Here is a 20,674-nt window from a genome sequence, read left to right as displayed (position 1 = left end):
GTATAACTAGTTTTTACTATATAATGATGTTAAATTATATTAAAAATACTGTCTGATGTTTGTGAAAAATCAGGTTTCCTGTGAAATCTGAATTATATGAAGTTGAAAATCTAAAAAGAGGACTACCCCCAACTACTAGGTATTTAACTTTCCATTATATTCCATTTGAGTCGGCATGATCTTTATTTCAAAATAGCATTTTTATTATATAAAAATGTAAAAATCCAGCAAAACCAGAAATACCGGATGTATTTTCCTGGGCTTTCACATTTGTTGATTTTTATTTGCAATCTCTTTTTTTTTCAATACAATTTACAACTTCATCCCCATTTGCAGTCTGATTATACAAGTGCTAAGTGGCAGGAAGGTCTAGAATAAATACACCAAAAAAAAAAAAAAAAGGCAAAGCTGTGAATCAAAGTTGCATGCAACAGGTCTATGGGGGTTGGGGGGAAATGTCTAGGAAACAATATAGAGTAAGACAAACTGGAAAGTTTCAGCTCAAGTTCCTTCAGTCGTCTTTGTCTTTTGCTCCATGCTTAAGGATTCGAGTGAACTCGATGTAATTGAAATTCCCCTTTTTGTCAATAGGTGCTTCTCTGTACAGCTCGTCCACTTCCTCATCTGTAAACCGGTCTCCCATTGTGGTCAGCAGCTCTCTCAGGTAATCCTCCTGAATGGTGCCTGGAAGGCAGCAGAGAAAAGGGAGTTGTGAACAGTGCCCAGCATTCTAATGACCTGGTTCTCAAGCTGGTCATCTTACAAGATATTTCATAACATACACATTTACATGAACAAAAGTAAAGCAATATTTAACCATATCATTATGTTTTCCTATTGTCTTTAGAGTTCTTTATTAATATTAAATAATTTTAAAAGCTGAGTTAGTAGATCATATGCTTACAAAATTAATTTGAAGCAAGTATTTTCCAGAGGAGGAAAAAAACCTTTGTATTCCATATATATATATCAGATATAGGATAGAAGGGCAGTGTGTTTCTAAGACCAAATGAAGGATGGTGCAGTTTTAAAAGGTTGAGATGGAGAGGCAGGAAGGAGGATGCAAGGTTTATCTGAGGAGGAAATGTGAGTGGCTGAGCAGAGGGTTAATGCAGAAGCAAAGCAGAAAATGAAAGGAGTAAGAAAATGGAACAATCAGGTTTTTTTCAGTTTTAAATAAGAAGGGGGAAAAAACCCAAGGTTTTATCGTTCAAGTTAGTGACCATACTTTTTGGTGAGATTTAAAGTCTCCTGAAGACGTAGTTTTCAGTGTCTAAGAAATACTATATAACAGCCAATTCTTCTGGCTTTCATGGATCCTCAGAACCAAATTCAAAGGTTAACACCACACACTGTGTAGCTATATGACCTACATACCTGTGTTTTGGCCCTTCTCAGTCAACTGTCCTATTGTAAACGATGGTTTCCCTTTATTCATTAAAAAAAAAATTTATTTTACTAATCTTTCTCACTTCCTAAAAACTGTTTTACACAGTCTGGAATGAGGCCAGGGCATAACAAAGAGTGCTCACCAGTTGCTTCTTCATCAAAGCAGGCAAAAGCATTTCTGATGACGTCTTCCGGGTCTGTGCCATTCAGCTTCTCCCCAAACATGGTGAGGAACATGGTGAAGTTGATGGGCCCCGGAGCCTCGTTCATCATGGCTTCCAGGTACGCGTCAGTTGGGTTCTTCCCTGTAAAATTTCACATTTTCCCATTTAAGGACAAAGAACTCATTTCCATAAATAACTATTCTGTTATTGTTATGTTCCACAATGTATTTTTAAAAAGTTACACCACCATGACATAAAACTAACCTTTCAGTTAATTTTTCAGTTAACTTACATTGCTGTTGCTGTTTGCTGTTTAGTCACTAAGTCGTGTCCAACTCTTTTTCAACCCTGTGGACTGCAGCCTGCCAGGTTCCTCTGTCTGTGGGATTCTCCAGGCAAGAATACTGGAGTGGGTTGCCATTTCCTTCTCCAGGGGATCTTCCTGACCCAGAGATCGAACCTGTGTCTCCTGCACTGGGAGGGTAATTCTTTATCACTGAGCCATAAGGGTAGCCCATAACATAAAAAAATCTTAGATATACCATTATAAAAATGCATTCTGGGCTTAGCTTGTCCATTCACTGATACTTTCTACAACTTTTCCTTCACTGTGGTTTAGTTGCTAAGTCATGTCCAACTCTTGTGACCCCATGGACTGCAGCCCGCCAGGCTCCTCTGTTCATGGGATTCTCCAGGCAAGAATACTGGAGTGGGTTGCCATTTCCTTCTTCTTCACTACTTTTCATTCAAAACAAAACAAAACAAACACGTGAAACTATGAAACAGGCAATGCCACATTAGCACATTCTGAATGTTGATAACATTAAAGACCCATCAGGACATTTCAATATTGGTTATTTAAAAAAATCTATTCATGTTTCTAACTGTGGTACACGTAGCCATAATTGGTATGCTTCAAACTATTTATAAGTTAGTCATTTAAGCTAAAACTATTAGATTGGTTTAGAACTGGGAGCTCATTTTAAACATTATTACATTACATTCTTTTTGGTTGTCAGACATATGCCCAGATGCTATTACTGGTGTTGAAATGCAGTCTTATTTAGCATTGTTCATGATGGGAAATCTTAACCTCAGTTCCAACCGTGAACATGTCTCCCTGTTCTCCCTGTTGGACATGACTTAGCAACTAAACCACAGTGAACATGTCAGTGGGAGGGAACTCCCCTGACCTTCCACTGGAAGTTAGGAGAAATTCCCCTGGAATGGCCTCATTTGGTAGGAGTAACAAAAAGCCTCCTTGGTCCCAGCGCTTGTGAAGTCCACATGGCGTGGGAAAAGCAGCCCTGAAGGAAGCGTCTGGAGCAGTGGGTTTGAACCCCAGTTCTGCCCCTGGCTTGCATGCCTGGGAGGAGGGTGGCACCTGTCCAGGATTTACTTTCTATCTGTAAAACGACTTGACTAGTTAAATTCCAGGTTTCCCTTCCAGCATTAAGTCTGTACAATTCTCCATGAAAAGAACATATATGTCAGTATGTCTCTATTATACCCAACTAAGCTCTAATGATAGTCCATGCTAGAACCATGATTCATATGTAAGCTTTACTCCTGGGAATCTGAGTGGAATTTAAGTGCCAGGTTGGCATCCATCTTATTGCATTACAATCTTCATTCAGTACACCTATTCAATATACCAATACAAAATCAGCCCCAAGTTAATCTCAAGATTCTTTAAATAAGTGAAAGTGGTTTAAAAAAAAAAAGAACCATTACTTTTCTACCTTCAGGCCTAACGCAATTCTCTTGCACCAATTTTTTGGGGATAAAAAGTATAACCCAAAGGTGTGAAGAGTACTTGGGTACGAAGACGACACAGGGGTTTAAAATGAACTGGCTTAGGCTAGGCACCTATGGACCCATTCAAGGAGTCTAATATAATTTGATTTAAAAGGTATTGGGTTCCCCAAATGGAAGTCCTCAAAGTTAGCCTCTTATTGTACCACAACCCTTTCACCCAACAAAAGCTAACTGAACATCTACTAGGAGGGAACAGGCTGAGTGTTCAACCTCTGTAATGCAACTAAGACCCATAATTTTCCTTGGTGGGCTTCTTCGGTAGTGACCTGAAGTACATTTAGTGATTCAGAGTGCAGAAAACACTGGGAACCACCCCGCCTGCAAGTCAGCAAGTCGGATCCTGTCTTCACTCTTGAAACAGAACTTGCCCTCCACCGTATCCTCTGCCTGCCTTTTGTCTGTGGAATAAGTTTAGTCAGAAAATATGTTTAATCAGAGAAACGAGAAATGTGGAATCAAAGGAAAACAGTCAAAGGAGACCAAATAATAATAATGTCATCCAGTACAGTCAAGAACCTTTAGTTCTTTCTCAGGGGCTACAGATAATATTCTGAGTCACATTGTGGGAGCCATCTTATAGATAATAAAACACCAGGGTAAAGAAGCTAACCACGTGATGACCAGACACCACCCACATCATCAGTTCAGTTCAGTCACTCAGTTGTGTCCGACTCTTTGTGACCCCGTGAATCGCAGCACGCCAGGCCTCCCTGTCCATCACCAACTCCTGGAGTTCACTCAGACTCAAGTCCATCGAGTCACTGATGCCATCCAGCCATCTCCGCCTCTGTCGTCCCCTTCTCCTCCTGCCCTTAATCCCTCCCAGCATCAGAGTCTTTTCCAATGAGTCAACTCTTCACATGAGGTGGCCACAGTACTGGAATTTTAGCTTTAGCATCAGTCCTTCCTAAGAACACCCAGGGCTGATCTCCTTTAGAATGGACTGGTTGGATCTCCTTGCAGTCCAAGGGACTCTCAAGAGTCTTCTCCAACACCACAGTTCAAAAGCATCAATTCTTCGACACTCAGCTTTCTTTATAGTCCAACTCTCACATCCATACATGACCACCGGAAAAACCATAGCCTTGACTAGATGGACCTTTGTTGGCAAAGTAATGTCTCTGCTTTTGAATATGCTATCTAGGTCGGTCATAATTTTTCTTCCAAGGAGTAAGTGTCTTTTAATTTCATGGCTGCAGTCACCATCTGCAGTGATTTTGGAACCCCCCCAAAATAAAGTCTGACACTGTTTCCACTGTTTCCCCATCTATTTCCCATGAAGTGATGGGACCAGATGCCATGATCTTCGTTTTCTGAATGTTGAGCTTTAAGCCAACTTTTTCACTCTCCTCTTTCACTTTCATCAAGAAGCTTTAGTTCGTCTTCGCTTTCTGCCGTAAGGGTGGTGTCATCTGCATATCTGAGGTTATTGATACTTCTCCCGGCAATCTTGATTCCAGCTTGTGCTTCTTCGAGCCAAGCGTTTCTCATGATGTACTCTGCATATACGTTAAATAAGCAGGGTGACACTATACAGCCTTGACGTACTCCTTTTCCTATTTGGAAAAGGAGTTGTTCCATGTCCAGTTCTAACTGTTGCTTTCTGACCTGCATATAGGTTTCTCAAGAGGCAGGTCAGGTAGTCTGGTATTCCCATCTCTTTCAGAATTTTCCACAGTTTATTGTGATCCACACAGTCAAAGGCTTTGGCACAGTCAAGTCAATAAAGCAGAAATAGATGTTTTTCTGGAACTCTCTTGCTTTTTCGATGATCCAGCGGATGTTGGCAATTTGATCTCTGCCTTTTCGAAAACCAGCTTGAACATCTGGAAGTTCATGGTTCACGTATTGCTGAAGCCTGGCTTGGAGAATTTTGAGCATTCCTTTACTAGTGTGTGAGATGAGTGCAACTGTGCGGTAGTTTGAGCATTCTTTGGCATTGCCTTTCTTTGGGATGGGAATGAAAACTGACCTTTTCCAGTCCTGTGGCCACTGCTGAGTTTTCCAAACTTGCTGGCATATTGAGTGCAACACTTTCACAGCATCATCTTTCAGGATTTGAAATACAAAATAGCTCAACTGGAATTCCATCATCTCCCCTAGCTTTGTTCGTAGTGATGCTTTCTAAGGCCCAGTTGACTTCACATTCCAAGATGTCTGGCTCTAGGTGAGTGATCACACCATCGTGATTATCTTGGTTGTGAAGATCTTTTTGTACAGTTCTTCCGTGTATTCTTGCCACCTCTTCTTAATATCTTCTGCTTCTGTTAGGTCCATACCATTTCTGTCCTTTATCAAGCCCATCTTTGCATGAAATGTCCCCTTGGTGTCTCTAACTTTCTTGAAGAGATCTCTACTCTTTCCCATTCTGTTGTTTTCCTCTATTTCTTTGCAATGATCACTGAGGAAGGCTTTCTTATCTCTTCTTGCTATTCTTTGGAACTCTGCATTCAGATGCTTATATCTTTCCATTTCTCCTTTGCTTTTCGCTTCTCTTCTTTTCACAGCTATTTGTAAGGCCTCCCTAGACAGCCATTTTGCTTTTTTGCATTTCTTTTCCACGGAGATGGTCTTGATCCCTGTCCCCTGTACAGTGCCACGAACCTCAGTCCATAGTTCATTAGGCACTATGACTATCAGATCTAGTCCCTTAAATCTATTTCTCACTTCCACTGTATAATCATAAGAGATTTGATTTAGGTCATACCTGAATGGTCTAGCGGTTTTCCCTACTTTCTTCAATTTAAGTCTGAATTTGGCAATAAGGAGTTCATGATCTGAGCCACAGTCAGCTCCTGGTCTTGTTTTTGCTGACTGTATAGAGCTTCTCCATCTTTGGCTGCAAAGAATATAATCAATCTGATTTTGGTGTTGGCCATCTGGTGATGTCCATGTGTAGAGTCTTCTCTTGTGTTGTTGGAAGAGGGTGTTTGCTATGACCAGTGCATTTTTTTGGCAAAACTCTATTAGTCTTTGCCCTGCTTCATTCCACATTCCAAGGCCAAATTTGCCTGCTACTCCAGGCAAATTTTGCCAGTTTCTTGACTTCCTACTTTTGCATTCCAGTCCCCTATAATGAGAAGGACATCTTTTTTTGGGTGTTGGTTCTAAAAGGTCTTGTAGGTCTTCATAGAACCGTTCAGCTTCTTCAGTGTTACTGGTTGGGGCATAGACTTGGATTACTGTGATATTGAATGGTTTGCCTTGGAAACAAACAGAGATCATTCTGTCGTTTTTGAGATTGCATCCAAGTACTGCATTTCGGACTCTTTTGTTGACCATGATGGCTACTCTATTTCTTCTAAGGGATTCCTGCCTGCAGTAGGAGATATAATGGCCATCTGAGTTAAATTCACCCATTCCAGTCCATTTCAGTTTGCTGATTCCTAGAATGTCAACGTTCACTCTTGCCATCTCTTGTCTGAACACTTCCAATTTGCCTTGATTCATGGACCTGACATTCCAGCTTCCTATGCAATATTGCTCTTTACAGCATCGGACCTTGCTTCTATCACCAGTCACATCTACAACGGGGTATTGTTTTTGCTTTGGCTCCATCCCTTCATTCTTTCTGGAGTTATTTCTCCACTGATCTCCAGTAGCATATTGGGCACCTACTGACCTGAGGAGTTCCTCTTTCAGTATCCTATCATTTTGCCTTTTCATACTGTTCATGGGGTTCTCAAGGCAAGAATACTAAAGTGGTTTGCCATTCCCTTCTCCAGTGGACCACATTCTGTCAGAACATAAGTTGCCACAATTCGGAGAACTGGCCTCAAAGAAATAGGGACAAAGGAATCCTGGAACTGAAGAGTAACTGTGCTTAAAACAACCAAGATGACTCTGGTCAGACCATCAATGACCAATTGAAGATGACTGTCAGGGCTGACTGAGCTGTTTCTACATGTAGCCCTCTCCTGTCTACAAAAGCTTTTGCCCCACTGGTTGCCAGTGGAGGGGTGGGGAGTCTGCCTTTGGCCAGATGTTTGGCCTCCCTTCCTAGCTGCCAGTGTCTGAAATAAAGCAAACTTCCCTTCCCACCAACCTGGCCTGTTTATTCGCTTCTGGGCGTAGAGGAGCCGGACTCCACACATACCCTTTTCCCTAACACTCTCACTCTGACTAAGAGGAATGTTGCAAAATGTTAATAACCACTGAAACTGGGTAAAGAATGGAAGCATGTTCATTATACTGTTCCTTCATCTTTATATTAGCTTAAAAATTTTCAAGGGAGGGGCCATATGTATACTTATGGCTCATTCACATTGTTGTAAGGCAGAAACCAACACAACACTGCAAGCAATTATATTCCAATTAAAAACAAATTTTAAAATATTTTCAGAACAATGTTAGGAGAATAAAATTAAAAGTGAAGTAGGGGAATGAAATTATGTGGTTACTAAAAGGAAAAAAAGTAACACTTTTTCTCCCTTTGTCCCTGGCCCTGGAAGAGCTATTTATGGCTCTCAGTCTAACATAGAAAACACTCAAGTACAGACCCTAACTGTGGGCCATGCTTGACTTGTGTCCCCTGCCCCCAGGCTTGACACTCCTTTCTACTAATCATGAAATCAGTGCTGACTCAGGCAGGACAAGGAGGACTTTCCCTTCCTTCCTTAAGATCAAAACAACAAAATCACATAAAGAATAATAAATTAACACCCACGTAACCAAAATGACAGAGGGTAGTTTCTGTTTGCTTTAAATCTTGTATCTTTAAATGAAGTATTGCCATTTGCAGCACCATGGATGGACCTAGAGATTTTCATACTAAGGGAAGCAAGTAAGGCACAGAGAAAGACAAATATAAAAAATCACTTACATTTGAAATCTTAAAAAAAAATGATACAGGTGAACTTCAACAAAACAGAAACAGACTCACAAACATGGCAAATAACTTATGGTAACCAAAGGGGAAGTGGGGGAAGGGATAAATCAGGGATTTGGGATTAATAGATACACATCACTATATACAAAATATATAAGATAGATATGCAACAAGATTTACTGTTCAGCACGGGAATGTTATTCAGCATCTTATAATAATCTATGATGGAAAAGAATCTGAAGCTGTATTCCTGAAACTAACACAATATTATGAATCAACTATAGTTAAATAATGTGTTTGAGTGTGTGTATGCTCAGTTGTGTCCAACTCTTTGCGACTCCATGGACTGTAGCCTGCCAGACTTTTCTGCCCATGGAATTTTCCAGGCAAGAATACTGGAGTCGATTGCCATTTCCTATTCCAGGGGATCTTCCCAACCCAGGGATCGAACATGTGTCTCCTGAGTCTCCTGCATTGGCGAACAGATTGGGCCACTGGGAAAACCCAAATAATGTATAAAAATCCATAAATCCCGTACCTTTACATTTTCATTTCTGTAATTATAAAAAAGTTATTATAAGGTGTGAAAGTCCCCTTCCTTGCGTTCTGCCCCACCCCCCCTGCTTTTTTTAGGAGACCTGGCCTTCCTCCTTGAGATGATCATGATCACTTATTACTGTCACCTTTGTTATTCTAACCTGTTCTCAACCTTTACTACTTAGTACACTACATTATTAGCCACTTCTGTTTAAGATTCTGGTATTCTGCCACCTAGCCATTCCTGTTTTTTACCTAGTGGACTTATATTTAGCCACAGGAATGGAACCTGCCCAGCCACAGAGGCTACCAGGCCCGCACCCCCACAGGCGTATCCTCTTGTGCCTGGCCCCGCCTCAGTAGGGCATCTCCTACCCAACATCTCTCAACAGGCCTCTGAGATGGATAATTGCATATCACACAAAAATTAACTCATAAAATGCTGATTAACATTTATATTGGAGGAGGCAGGCATATTAAGAACATAAAAGTCTACCTAGAGAAGCAAGCATGTCATGCAAGTCTTCCTTGTCGATGAACCCATCCCTGTTCTGGTCGATCATGTTGAAGGCCTCCTTGAACTCCTGAATCTGGGACTGGTCAAACATGGCGAACACGTTGGAGGTCGCCCGCTGGGGGCGCTTCTTGGTCTTGGTCTTCGCCTTTTTGCTCGACATGGTGGCGGTTTAATTCTAGAACTGAAAAGAAAAGAACATAAAGCAAAACAATAGGCATAAAGCACCAAGTAAAGAAAAGGACTCATGACACCTAAAGTTAGTGAGTAAAAATATCTCAACACAGAATGATTATTTGGGTTATGTTATACATGTAAACTTTATTTCCAATGTCACAAAAAACATCTATGAAAAAGGAAGTTTTGAAGAAATAGGCAAGTACTGATGTAGCTTTCCCCCAAGTTTCATGAAACTCATTTTTATAAAACATGAATGAGATTTGAAGCATGCAGTAATAGCTCACACTTACTGAGTGCTACTGTGTGCCAAGCACTGCTGTGAAGACAGGGGGCTCCCCTTAAGACTCCAAAGTGGACATCTCAGTTCACAAAGACCGTCCCATTTAACCCTCACAACAATCCTATGTAGCAGGTATACCTTTTAACTCCATTTTACCACCAACATTACATAACCTCTCTGAGCCTTGTTTTTTTTTTCAAAATACGGCTTGAAAATTTAGAGAAGCTCACTAAATTCTGTTTTAGAGCAAAACACAATAACTACTCTAACAGAAGTGAGAATTAAATTAGATATATGCAAAGAGACTAGTACAGTCACTATAAGTACATGCTCAAAAGGCTCTCATTTAAAAAAAAAATCAAAACATATCTTTAATCTTGTGTCCCTTCCAGCTACATCTTCATTTCCCATTTCCCTAGATAAAACTTTTAGAATAGTAGTCTAATTGTCAAATCTCTCCTTTTCATCTTCCTAAACACTCCTCAGTTCTCTATAATATAGTTTTAGTGGTAGCCTCTAATACTCTACTACCAATCATTTATATGTCAAATAGAATAGACACTTCTCATTCCCCCCCCCCCCCTTTTTTTTTTTGGCCATACCATGTAGCTTGCGGGATCTTAGTTCCCCAAATAGGGATCAAACTTGAGTCCCTGGCAGTGAGAGTCCTAACCACTGGACTGCCAGGGAATTTCCTTATTCCATTTTTATTTGCAGTTTCAACTGATGTAAATAAATACAACACAAATAGACTATTGGTTTTGGAATTAGAAAAGTGCTGAGTTTGAATCTCAGCTTTACCGTTACTAGCTACCATGGACACCAGAAGAAAAAATTGTTTTTTAAATATTTGTTTGCACGGAGTCTTAACCATTGGACCACCAGGGAAGGCCACAGAAAAAAATTTTTGATCCAACGTTTTGTTCAATGTTCACAATGGCCCTAAGAGAGAGGTACTCCCTCATTAGGTTAAAAAAAAAAAAATTAATGGCCCTTATATAGTAAAGAATTTAATTTTGCCCCAAAAGAGGTCTGGCCTTGGTCCTCAGCTCCTGGGAGGTAATCTCTTAAGTCCTTAGGATGTCCTGCCATGTTTATCTGGGGTCTTGGGGTCAGGTGTTATCAGCCTGGCCTCTAGACAAACTTCAGAAACTGAGACTGGCCTAGAAGCAGTGGACAGTAGCTAGGGGACAGATTCCCAGCAAAAGCTACAGCTAGCAAGCAAGGGTAGACAATACTCTGGCAGGCAATAGTCCGTGCACACTGTCACATCTTACCAGGAATCAACACTGCCCGTGGAGAAGACCACTGGGAGCTGAGCATTTGGAATTCTCCTGGGCTCTGCATATCTCTTCCCCTGATTGATTTTAGTCTGAGTCCTTTTGCTGTAATAAACCAGAACTACAGGTGTCACAGTTCTCAGTGAGTCTTAGCGAATACTGAACCTGAGCATTGGTCATTTCAGGGAATCAAAACTGCAATTTGGTGTCAGAATGACAGAGGCCTTGGGGACTGTTCTAACTCTGAAGCCACAGAGTGCAAAGGCAGATGACTGCTGGGGGCAGTGGCTGAGCAGAGGAACTCTGGACCTGGGTCTCTAGGCCTTCCAGACTTGGACTTTAAATCTGTATTGTTTTAGTCCATTTGCAGTTTTGAAGCACATCAGCCTTAAGAGTCCTTACTCTTGACATTCCAACTCCTTCCCCTCCCTGCACACTTGGCCTGAATAAATGTTAATTTCTTCCCCTTCCTGTAATTTGGCGTGTATGTGACCTCAGTTATATTGAAGGTCAAGTCGGACACAGAATGTGATCCACTAGCAAGGCACTTGACTCTTTAATTATTCCTCACATTCCAAAACTGTGGGATTAAAATTCTTTCTCATGCTAAAAATTCTATGATTCTATTTCTTCAAGATTCAAAAGATATAAAAGACAGTAGATCTGAAGGCAAGAATTAGTGCTCTCCCTCAGTATCAAGAAATTGTATTTGTAACAGAGTCATTTAGAAAAATCTCCCAGAGAAAAATCTTTATTAAAAAAAAAAAAATCAGTCAATTGTTTCATTCTAACCCTACAGCTAACCCCAAAGTATATTTAAACATCTTGAACCTTAGCTGGAGTTGTCGAAGAAGCTGATGCTGAGAAGAGAGAGGTAACCCAATAAGGCTAGAAAAGCCATTATACAATGAGCAAGTCTGAGCTCCCAGTCAAAACCAGTTACAGAGCAGATATGGCTCAATGTAGTAATACCATGATTTCTTTAAAAAGAAAAAAGTTGATTTTTTCTCTGTACTTCATTAAAAACTGAGCTTCCCTAATAGCTCAATTGCTAAAGAATCCACCTTCGATACAGGAGACCCTGGTTAGATTCCTGGGTTGGGAACATCTGCTGGAGAAGGGATAGGCTGCCCACTCCAGTAGTCTTGGGGCTTCCTTTGTGGTTCAGCTGGTAAAGAATCTGCCAGGAATGCAGGAGACCTGGATTCGATCCCTGGGTTGGGAAGATCCCCTGGAGAGGGAAAGGCTACTCACTCCAGTATTCTGGCCTGGAGAATTCCACGGACTGTACAGTCTATGGGGTTGCAAAGAGTCGGACATGACCGAGCGACCTTCACTTCATTTAAAACTAGTGTACATTTATATTTGTATATGGTACCCATAAAAGTACACATATAAAATATCAAGTGATAATAAATCATCAGCTGAAAAGTAAGGCAAAGTTGTAGCAAAACAATCAATCTGAAACAAACTCTGGCCTCCAAAGAAACTTCCCTCCTCTTTCTTCTCAACTACTGAGATAAACATCTTGGCTTTCCCCACTTTCTCTCTTCCTACTCACCACAATCTGGCTCTCTCTTCTCTACTGTAAGCACTTTCCATTTGCCAAATCCCATTTAAGTCTTCTGCTGTATTTGACACCATTTTATCCCTCTTCTCTTCAGGAGTCAGCAACCCTTAGCCTTGATGAACTGTAATAGCAGAAATGAACTGTCCCAAAAGGAACAGAAGCCCCAGGTTCCCATCCTTGAAGACCTCATTCTCTTAGGAAGGAGACTCCTGAACATCAGCTTGGGACACCTGGTTGAAGTAAGATGCTGGTCTGACTTGGTCTCTCAGGCCTCCTCTCAGTTCTATTTCTATGTCTGGTCTTCCTCCAGTTTCTTATTAGGCGCTTCTCTCCTCCACTCACTTAAATATTCACGTTCCTCAGCATTCTCACAGTCAATGGCTCATTAAATTAACTCTGCGTGGATGATCTCATCGGCTCTGTTCTGACAACACCTGTGACTCCCACGTCTGCATTCCCAGGGCAGACCCTTCCCTTGGGCTGTGGCCTCAAACAGCCATTTGTGCTGGTATGAGGCACTCATTTGATGTCCCACAGACCCTTGGAATTAACGTGTTAGAAAATGAGTTACCTTCCCTTCCTAACCTTTCTCAGCTTTGGTTCCTGTCAGTTGATGGCACAATCACTTACTCCCTCACCAAGCCAGACAACCATGAGTCATCCCTGACTTGTCCCTCTCCCCGATGAAACAGGCCCAGCCTCTTAAAATATATATCAGATTCGCTCATCTTCTTCTTGCCACCACCCTACTCTGGGCCCTCATCACCTCTGTGTAGAATATTTTTATGGCCAAGACACCAACCTCCTTGCCTCTTGGTGGCCTGTCAACTACTCTTTATCTTCCAGCCAGAGGCGTGTAGAACATGAAATGACCACATCATTCCCTTTTGAGAACTCTTTGGCCCTCCACCTACGCCTACAGGACAGAGCACAAGTTCTTAAGCACGCACACCTTCCTCCACTCTAGAATGACCTTTCTCTAGCCATTCTCTGCTTTCTCCTCTTCCTTCAGCAACACCAAATGTCTAGAATGTGCCCAAGCACCATGCAGTTTCTCAACTGATGTATTTGTTTTTATTTTTCTAGCCCCAAATACCGTAGCACCAGAGAATTAAAGGTCTACTCAACTTACGGCTACTCCCATTTGCTGAGTGACTCACGTGCTAGGCACACGGCTGAATTACATTTCACATGTCCACTTTACACATGAAGGAACTGAATAGCAAAGATGTCAAACAACTTGCCCATGGTCACCTGGTGGCAGACCTAGAATTCAACCGCATTTGTTCAAGGTGATTTTACCTGTATATTCTTCATGTAATTCTTCTAGCTTTTATTTTTGGCCACAGAGCCCAGGTTGTGGGATCTTAGTCGCCCTACCAGGGACTGAATCTGCACTTCCACTGCAGCCATAACCACTGGAGTGCCAGGAAAGTCCCTCTAGTTATTTTTTTTAACCACAAAATATTTCTTAAACTTTCAATACTCACCAATTTAATCCAACATTCCTGAACAGCTACTTTCCTCTAAATGTAATTCCCAGTGAAACTGAGTTTTCAAATTCCAGCTCTTTTGGGGAATTTATTTGCAGAGATTAGAAGTGCACAGCTGAATGGGAAGGGAATAAAATACGAATGGCACCCCCTGCAGCTGTGCAGTGTTGCAGCCTTGGTTTGGGTTCATCAAATGGCAGTATTTCCCACTAGTACCTGTCTTGGTTTGACATGACAGGTAAAGGCTTGACATCTTTACCTGCAACTGTCAAATTACTACTTGACCTATAAATATCAAACAAATAAAACCCACCAAACTCCATCCTTAGTTACAAAAAATATCCATTTAGAACACAGCATATAAGGTAGTGAATCAGCCTTAACAGCAATAAAACAAGTCTCACTTCCTCTTCAAAATTTTTATTGTATTATTTTTGTGAATTTCTGAAACAGAGTGAACTAAAGGTTGTATGTAGTATTCACAGAGGTTAAAGACGGGCAGGGATACAGGAATACTGGTGGTACAGGTGGTTACAGTGTCAACATATTTAGATCATAGTCTAAATATTTGTAAAATCACCTGCAACAGTGCTGTGCAAATCAAAACATGGGCACCCTGATCATTAACAGGCAGCAACTGCTTGAGAACTTCACCCAGCCTCTATGGCTTTATTGGGAGCCTGGGAGAGGTGTTTATGGCACATTCTGTCAGCTTCCTAAGAAGCATCTCAGGCAGCAACATGATGCTACCATATGGCAGGTAGATACAGCTCTCACAGCAGTTAGCCTCTGGTTTCGACCTTGGCTGCACATCAGAATCACCTTGGAAAGTTTTAAAAAGTGATGTCTAGATCCTGGTCTGGTACAACGGAAACTGAATGTCTGTAGGTGAGGCCTATGAATTGCTATTTTTAAAATGCACCAAGTGATTCCAATGTAGAGCGAAGGTTAAGAATCACTGAGTTAACCACTTAGAAGGCACTGACTGTGGTTCTGAGTTTCTGCCTGACACTTTGTAATAACAGGCTAACAAAAGAAAACTAAACAAGTTTATTAAGGTGTATATCTCATGTTTATCTGGGAGAGACCCAGGGAAAATTCAACTCTGGCTTCAATATCATCTTCAGCTAAAGCCAGAAGAAAGGTGTGTGTGAAGGGGAGAGGCTAGGGACGAAGGTGAAAAGTACAGTGTAAACAAGGGCAAGTTTTCCCTTGCAGGTTTCAGTCCAGCCTTCCCCTCTAAGAGTCTAAAGTTGTCTCTCTAACAACTTTTGTCCTTCCTGGTAGAGAGCGAAAGATGACCTTTGTAAATTTGTGTCCTGCCTTTCGGCAAACTTCCTGAAGCCTGTGCTCAATCCTTGGGTCAGGTCCTTTGCAACCCCAAGGACTGTAGCCCACCAGGGATTCTCCAGGCAAGAATACTGGAGTGGGCTGCCATTTTCTTCTCCAGGGGATCTTCCAGACCTAGGGATCAAACCTGAATCTCCTGCCTCTCTTGCACTGGCAGGTGGATTCTTTACCACTGAGCCACCTGGGAAGCCCTTCAGGCACATTGAGGGGGGGGCAAAGAGATTTTCTTGTGTCTACCTCTTTTTAGTTGCCTTCAGCTCAAAAGAATTTTTAGGCCAAAGTGGCATATTTTGGGGTAGTATATTCTGCCACCCTTCATACGCAATGGGACATTGTGAAAATGAAGGGGTGTGCCTTTGTCATAATACATGCTATAGGTTCTACCATGCTCTCGCTCAGATCGCTCAATGTGGAGGAAGCCAGCACCAGGTCATGAGGGCACTACACGACCCCACGGAGCAGTCCATGTGGCAGGGAACTGGGGCCGCCGGACAACTGCCAGCAGCAACCTGCCAGCCAGGTGAGTTAGCCATCTTGGAGGTGGATCCTCCGTCAAACAACTGCAAACCCAGCTGACATCTGGACTCCCAAGTTCAAGACAGCCAGAATCACTCTGCTAAGCTGCCCTGGAATTGCTGGCCCTCAGAAGCTCTGTAATGTCTTGGGTGCTAAGTTTGGGCATAATCTTATATACCCATAGAAAACTAATCAAGCCATTGTGTTTCCTTGGCATCTACAATATTTAATAGAGCAATGCCTTTATTTCAGAATTATAGCCAAAGAGCCACATTTGCACTGGATAGGGAAATTTTTTATTCCTGGTTTAGTTCAGTTCAGTTCAGTCGCTCAGTTGTGTCCGACTCTTTGCGACCCCATGAATTGCAGCACGCCAGGCCTCCCTGTCCATCACCAACTCCCAGAGTTCACTCAGACTCACGTCATCGAGTCAGTGATGCCATCCAGCCATCTCATCCTCTGTCGTCCCCTTCTCCTGCCCCCAATCCCTCCCAGCATCAGCAAGCTTTAATTGCTTCCATTCGGTTTCTCTCAAGTTCAGAAGGTTCTTCTCTTAAGTGCAACAGAGTCACTCCTTCTTCAACATTCCCATCACCAACCTCTATCCTCTTCTTCAGGCTGATCACTATGCTGATTTCCTAGTTCTTGCTTTCTAACTGGAGTTTTCTTCAGTTTGTCTTGAATGACTGCTTTTCTCAAGGACTGGTTGAAAAACTGATAGCATAATGGCACCACTCAAAAATGAGCTAACTGGGGGAGGAAGGAGAAGCTGGTTTCATGAGCAAAGGGATGACAGAGAGTTCAAGTTTTAGCCATGCCACAGCAGAGATGCCTGGGGACAAGATGTTTAGAAGGTCTCTTCTCAAGGCTGATTTGTGAACAGAGGCACAGAGTGAGGTCTGAGAGTGGATGAACGCAAAACAAGTAGAGAATGGTTCTTGGATTAAAACCTAAGGTCATTTCTGATTCAATTCTCATCTTCACCAAGGTCTATCAGCATTTGCAGGAACATCTCATGAATTCCCATGGCCATTACTGCAGTCAAGACTAGTGCTCGTGCTAATTGGGAAGATCAAATGACTGGGTATGTGAGCAAGTGTGAACAGCAATATCAAGAGAATTGAGTATATAATCAAATTAAAATACTCCACAAAATTAACCTGACATACTCAATGACTTATTATTGTTTTTATCCTGCCTACTTAGGCAGATATATAATCAGCTCCATAAATTATTGTATCTGTTACTTCTTCTAGAGCCAAACTCAATTTTACAGCTTTTCTCTTAGCAGCGGTGAAGTTTTCCCCATGCTATACGCATTTTAACATTTATCACATACATTATAATGCTGTCATTGCTTTATTATGGGTTTTATGATCATCCCAACTGGTAGTAAACTTTCTATCGTCTCTACTCCCTTATCATCTTTTTACTGTGAAACAATAAAGTAAAATTTACATATGGTGAAATGTACAGATCTTAAAAATGATGTACACCATGTAACCACCACCCCAAGTAACCAACCATCAAGTAACAAACATGATTCCAGAAAGTTCTCTCCAAATCAATCACTCTTTCCCTAGGCTACCATTGCTCAGATTTCTATCACCATAAATAGTTCTGTCTTTGAACTTCTTATAGATGGAATTATACCGTGCATACTTTATATGTCCAATTTCTTTCACTCAATGTTTTTGAGAGTTATGTATCTCGCTGCATCTATCAGTGGTTCTTTACTTTTACTGCCCAGTCATATTCCATTGCCGTGTCATTTACATGTCCATTTTTATGGCATTTAGCCTATCTACCAAGGGTTGCAGGGTTAAGTACAGTGTCTTACACATTGCTGGTGCTCAGTAAACACTAGTCAAGCGAACAAATACATATGCCTCCTCAAAATCACAGATAGAATTACATAAACATACATCCTCTGTAAGGTAGGTCCTAGGTCTGACTCCCCAATTATGGCTTTCTCCAAGGTCTACCCATAAACTCCACTGGACTCTCAGCAAGAGATCCTTAACAAAATGTACCAGTCACTCCTTGTTACATACCTGACACAAACAAAGCTAATAAGAGTGCTAAATATGTGCTAGGCACTGGTCTAAGCATTTCATATGTATTAACTTATATAATCCTCAGAACCACTTTGACATAGGTGCTGTTATTTTCCCCATTTCTCAGATGAGAAAATTAGGGCAAAGATAATACATAATTTGTCTGGAGCCACAGACAGAAAAAAGTAGAACTTAGATGCAAAATCATGCTCAGGAAGTCTATCTCCAGCGCTTGTATCACTAGCTCTTAATGCCTTGCAGCTGGCTGGAGGTAATAAGCAAAGCCACCACAGCTCAGGTGTAGAACAAAGGAAGATGCCAAAATCAACCCAAGATACACGTTGTCTTTGAACCTTGGGAGACTGACAACCAGCTTTCTTAGGGGCTCCTGGTCCTTCTATCTCTCCTAAGTCCAGCAGCCCTCACCTGGGGACCTGTCCTTTAGAAGCTGCAGTTTCTCTTGCCCAAACTCAGTCTCATTAAACCATAAACTGAGTCAGTCACCATAGAAGCTGTTTCATTCAACAGAGCCTGGACAAACAATAAGCTGTGTACTTAACCATAAGCTCCGAGAGTCCATCTACTGCTCAGAGAAAATGGGTGGTCCAGGTGAACCCCTCAAGTGACCTTGGGCAAATTATCTCACTTCGCTGGATTTCACTCTTCTCCATTATAAGACTAAAGATAACCTATAAGGTTCTTCTGAATTCTAAAGTGCTATGATTGTTTTCTCACGGAAGGAGAGTTGCAAATCCATCTTTAACCAAGGCTGCCAAACTAATCCTCTAAACACCCTTTTCTTCATATCTCTCTCCCTTAGTGAAGAATCCAAAATGACTCCCTAATGCCTCTTACATAATCTTTTATTTCTCGTCAAGTTTGCAAGACATCTGTGAAAAGATTCCCAAGGATCTACCCACTCCTAACTATTATCCATCACAGTTCTGTTCCATTCAGGCTGGTCTCCCCATCTTTTCCTTTTCACACGACACAATTCCCACCTTCTGAGCTTTTGGTCTTGTTACCGCCTACCACAGATCCAGCCAGAAATAGTAAGTTCTCCCTCCCAGGGCTAAGTCCAAGGCCTCCAATGAGGTCACGATTCGTTTTTTCAGGAAACCTTTCCTAATTTTTGCTATTTGTTCTTTTCTTCATTGGTAGGAACGGAGTAAATCTTTATTAAGATGCGAGATGCTGCGAAAGAGCCAAAACTCCTGTGGAAATCCTTCCATTCAGCCGGTGCCAACCCGGCACTCCCGGCAAGAACCAGATACTAGCGGGCCCCCTGTGTCCCCAAGGCACCCAGCCCTGTGTGTGGCACAGACCCCCCTCACCCACCGACCAGGCCGCGGGCAGCTGGGGGGCGCCGAGGCACCAGGTGTGTGAAACCGTCGGGTGACGCAGCGTCGGGGACCGGCCGCCTCCGCCAGCAGGGCGGCTCCCTAGCCCGTTTCCAAACGCCTGAGCCTCCCAACCCCTCGACGTCCAGCCTCAGGCCGGCCGCGGCCAAGGCCGCCTCCCCGACCTCCCCCCCCCCCCCCCCAGCCCAGACAGGTCCCACAGCCCCCGCCCAGCCCGCCCGCCGGCACCAGGGGCGGGGGCTGGGGTCAGGTAGCCGGAGGCGCAGGGCACTGGGGCGACCCCAGGGTTGTCGCGCGCGGGGGCGAGCGCCACTCACCGCGGCCGGACACCAGCACCAGGAGCCGGGCTGCCTGCACAGGACCAGCGAAGGAACGGGCGCGACAGCTGCGGCGCCGGCACTTCCTGCCTCGGGAGGCGGGCCGGAAGTCGCGCCGGAAGGCGCGGCGGACCCAACTTCAGGACGGGGGACGCGCCGCGGTTCTTGCTCCCGCCGCGGCCGACTTCGCCTTGTCCGCCCCGGCGCGGGGCTGGAGCCGACCACCGCGGCCTGGGTTTTCGCTGTGTCTCGCGGGCCTTGAGTTCCGGAGCGGGCACGGCGTGGCCGGAGCCCCGCGGCCCGCCCTCCTCCCCCGCCGTCGGCGGCGGGTCCTGCGGCCCTTCCGCATTCCCAAGCCGGCGCGAGCCCTCGGTTTGGGGGTCGCCGGGCGCCGCCCACCCAGGGTTGTCACTTGGCAGATAAAAGTACACCCCGCCTGGTTACACCGAGTTTCAGATAAAACGAGTAGTTTTTCAGGTTCCATCCCGCGTCACACTGGGGAAGGTTAAGAGGGCGGCGGCCGGCGGTGTCCGCCTGCAGGAAAGCCCTTTCTTTACAAACTGCACGCCCAGAGTTCTATCACCTGCCCTCTCCTGTCTTCATCCTCACGTAATCTATCAGGTGTACGCCCTGACCAGGACAGTTTCTCCTTTCAACCACGGGAAAACTATTCATTTGCTTTCCTTTGATTTACTACAGTACAAACTTAACATACACACACAAGCGCGCACACGCATTGTACCATGCTCTTGGTCAAAACAAAGGACACCACCAAAATGCGTTACTCTAGTTTTGTTCTAGCGTTCATATTCCCTCAACCTTGGATTATGAAAGTGAAAGTCACTCAGCCGCATCCGACTCTGACTCTATAGACCGCAGCCTGCCAGGCTCCTCTGTCCATGAGATTTCCCAGGCAAGAATACTGGAGTGGGTAGCCGTTCCCTTCTCCAGGGGATCTTCCCGATCCAGGAATCGACCGGAGTCTTCTGCATTGCAGGCGGATTCTTTACAGTTGAGCTA

General features: G+C 43.3%; 1 protein-coding gene and 1 long non-coding RNA gene across 2 annotated transcripts; one reads left to right on the top strand and one right to left on the bottom strand.

Moving 5' to 3' along the window:
• Positions 1–181: 181 nt before the first annotated feature.
• On the bottom strand, positions 182–19,711 carry LOC101105123 (myosin regulatory light chain 12B). The gene is made up of 4 exons (XM_015103649.4): positions 19,655–19,711; positions 9,233–9,434; positions 1,533–1,694; positions 182–684 (listed from the first exon to the last, which is right to left on the bottom strand). The coding sequence occupies exons 2-4, from the start codon at positions 9,411–9,413 to the stop codon at positions 512–514; spliced, it is 516 nt and encodes a 171-aa protein (XP_014959135.3). The 5' UTR covers positions 9,414–9,434; positions 19,655–19,711; the 3' UTR covers positions 182–511.
• Positions 1,557–19,511, top strand: LOC132658471 (uncharacterized). The gene is made up of 4 exons (XR_009598151.1): positions 1,557–12,799; positions 13,647–13,852; positions 15,803–15,923; positions 19,138–19,511. It is a non-coding gene; the product is annotated as an uncharacterized LOC132658471 (long non-coding RNA).
• Positions 19,712–20,674: the final 963 nt, after the last annotated feature.

This window comes from Ovis aries, chromosome 23 (genome assembly GCF_016772045.2).
Source record: "Ovis aries strain OAR_USU_Benz2616 breed Rambouillet chromosome 23, ARS-UI_Ramb_v3.0, whole genome shotgun sequence".
Classification (NCBI taxonomy): domain Eukaryota; kingdom Metazoa; phylum Chordata; class Mammalia; order Artiodactyla; family Bovidae; genus Ovis; species Ovis aries.
This window is presented reverse-complemented; position numbering and strand designations above follow the sequence as displayed.

Excerpts from the sequence above, each read along its gene's own strand:
- LOC101105123 (XM_015103649.4), bottom strand. The coding sequence starts at position 9,413 with ATGTCGAGCAAAAAGGCGAAGACCAAGACCAAGAAGCGCCCCCAGCGG. Across the intron at positions 1,695-9,232 it reads TGACATGCTTGCTTCTCTAG|GGAAGAACCCAACTGACGCG; the intron begins GTAGACTTTTAT and ends GAAATTTTACAG. Across the intron at positions 685-1,532 it reads CTTTGATGAAGAAGCAACTG|GCACCATTCAGGAGGATTAC; the intron begins GTGAGCACTCTT and ends GCTGCCTTCCAG.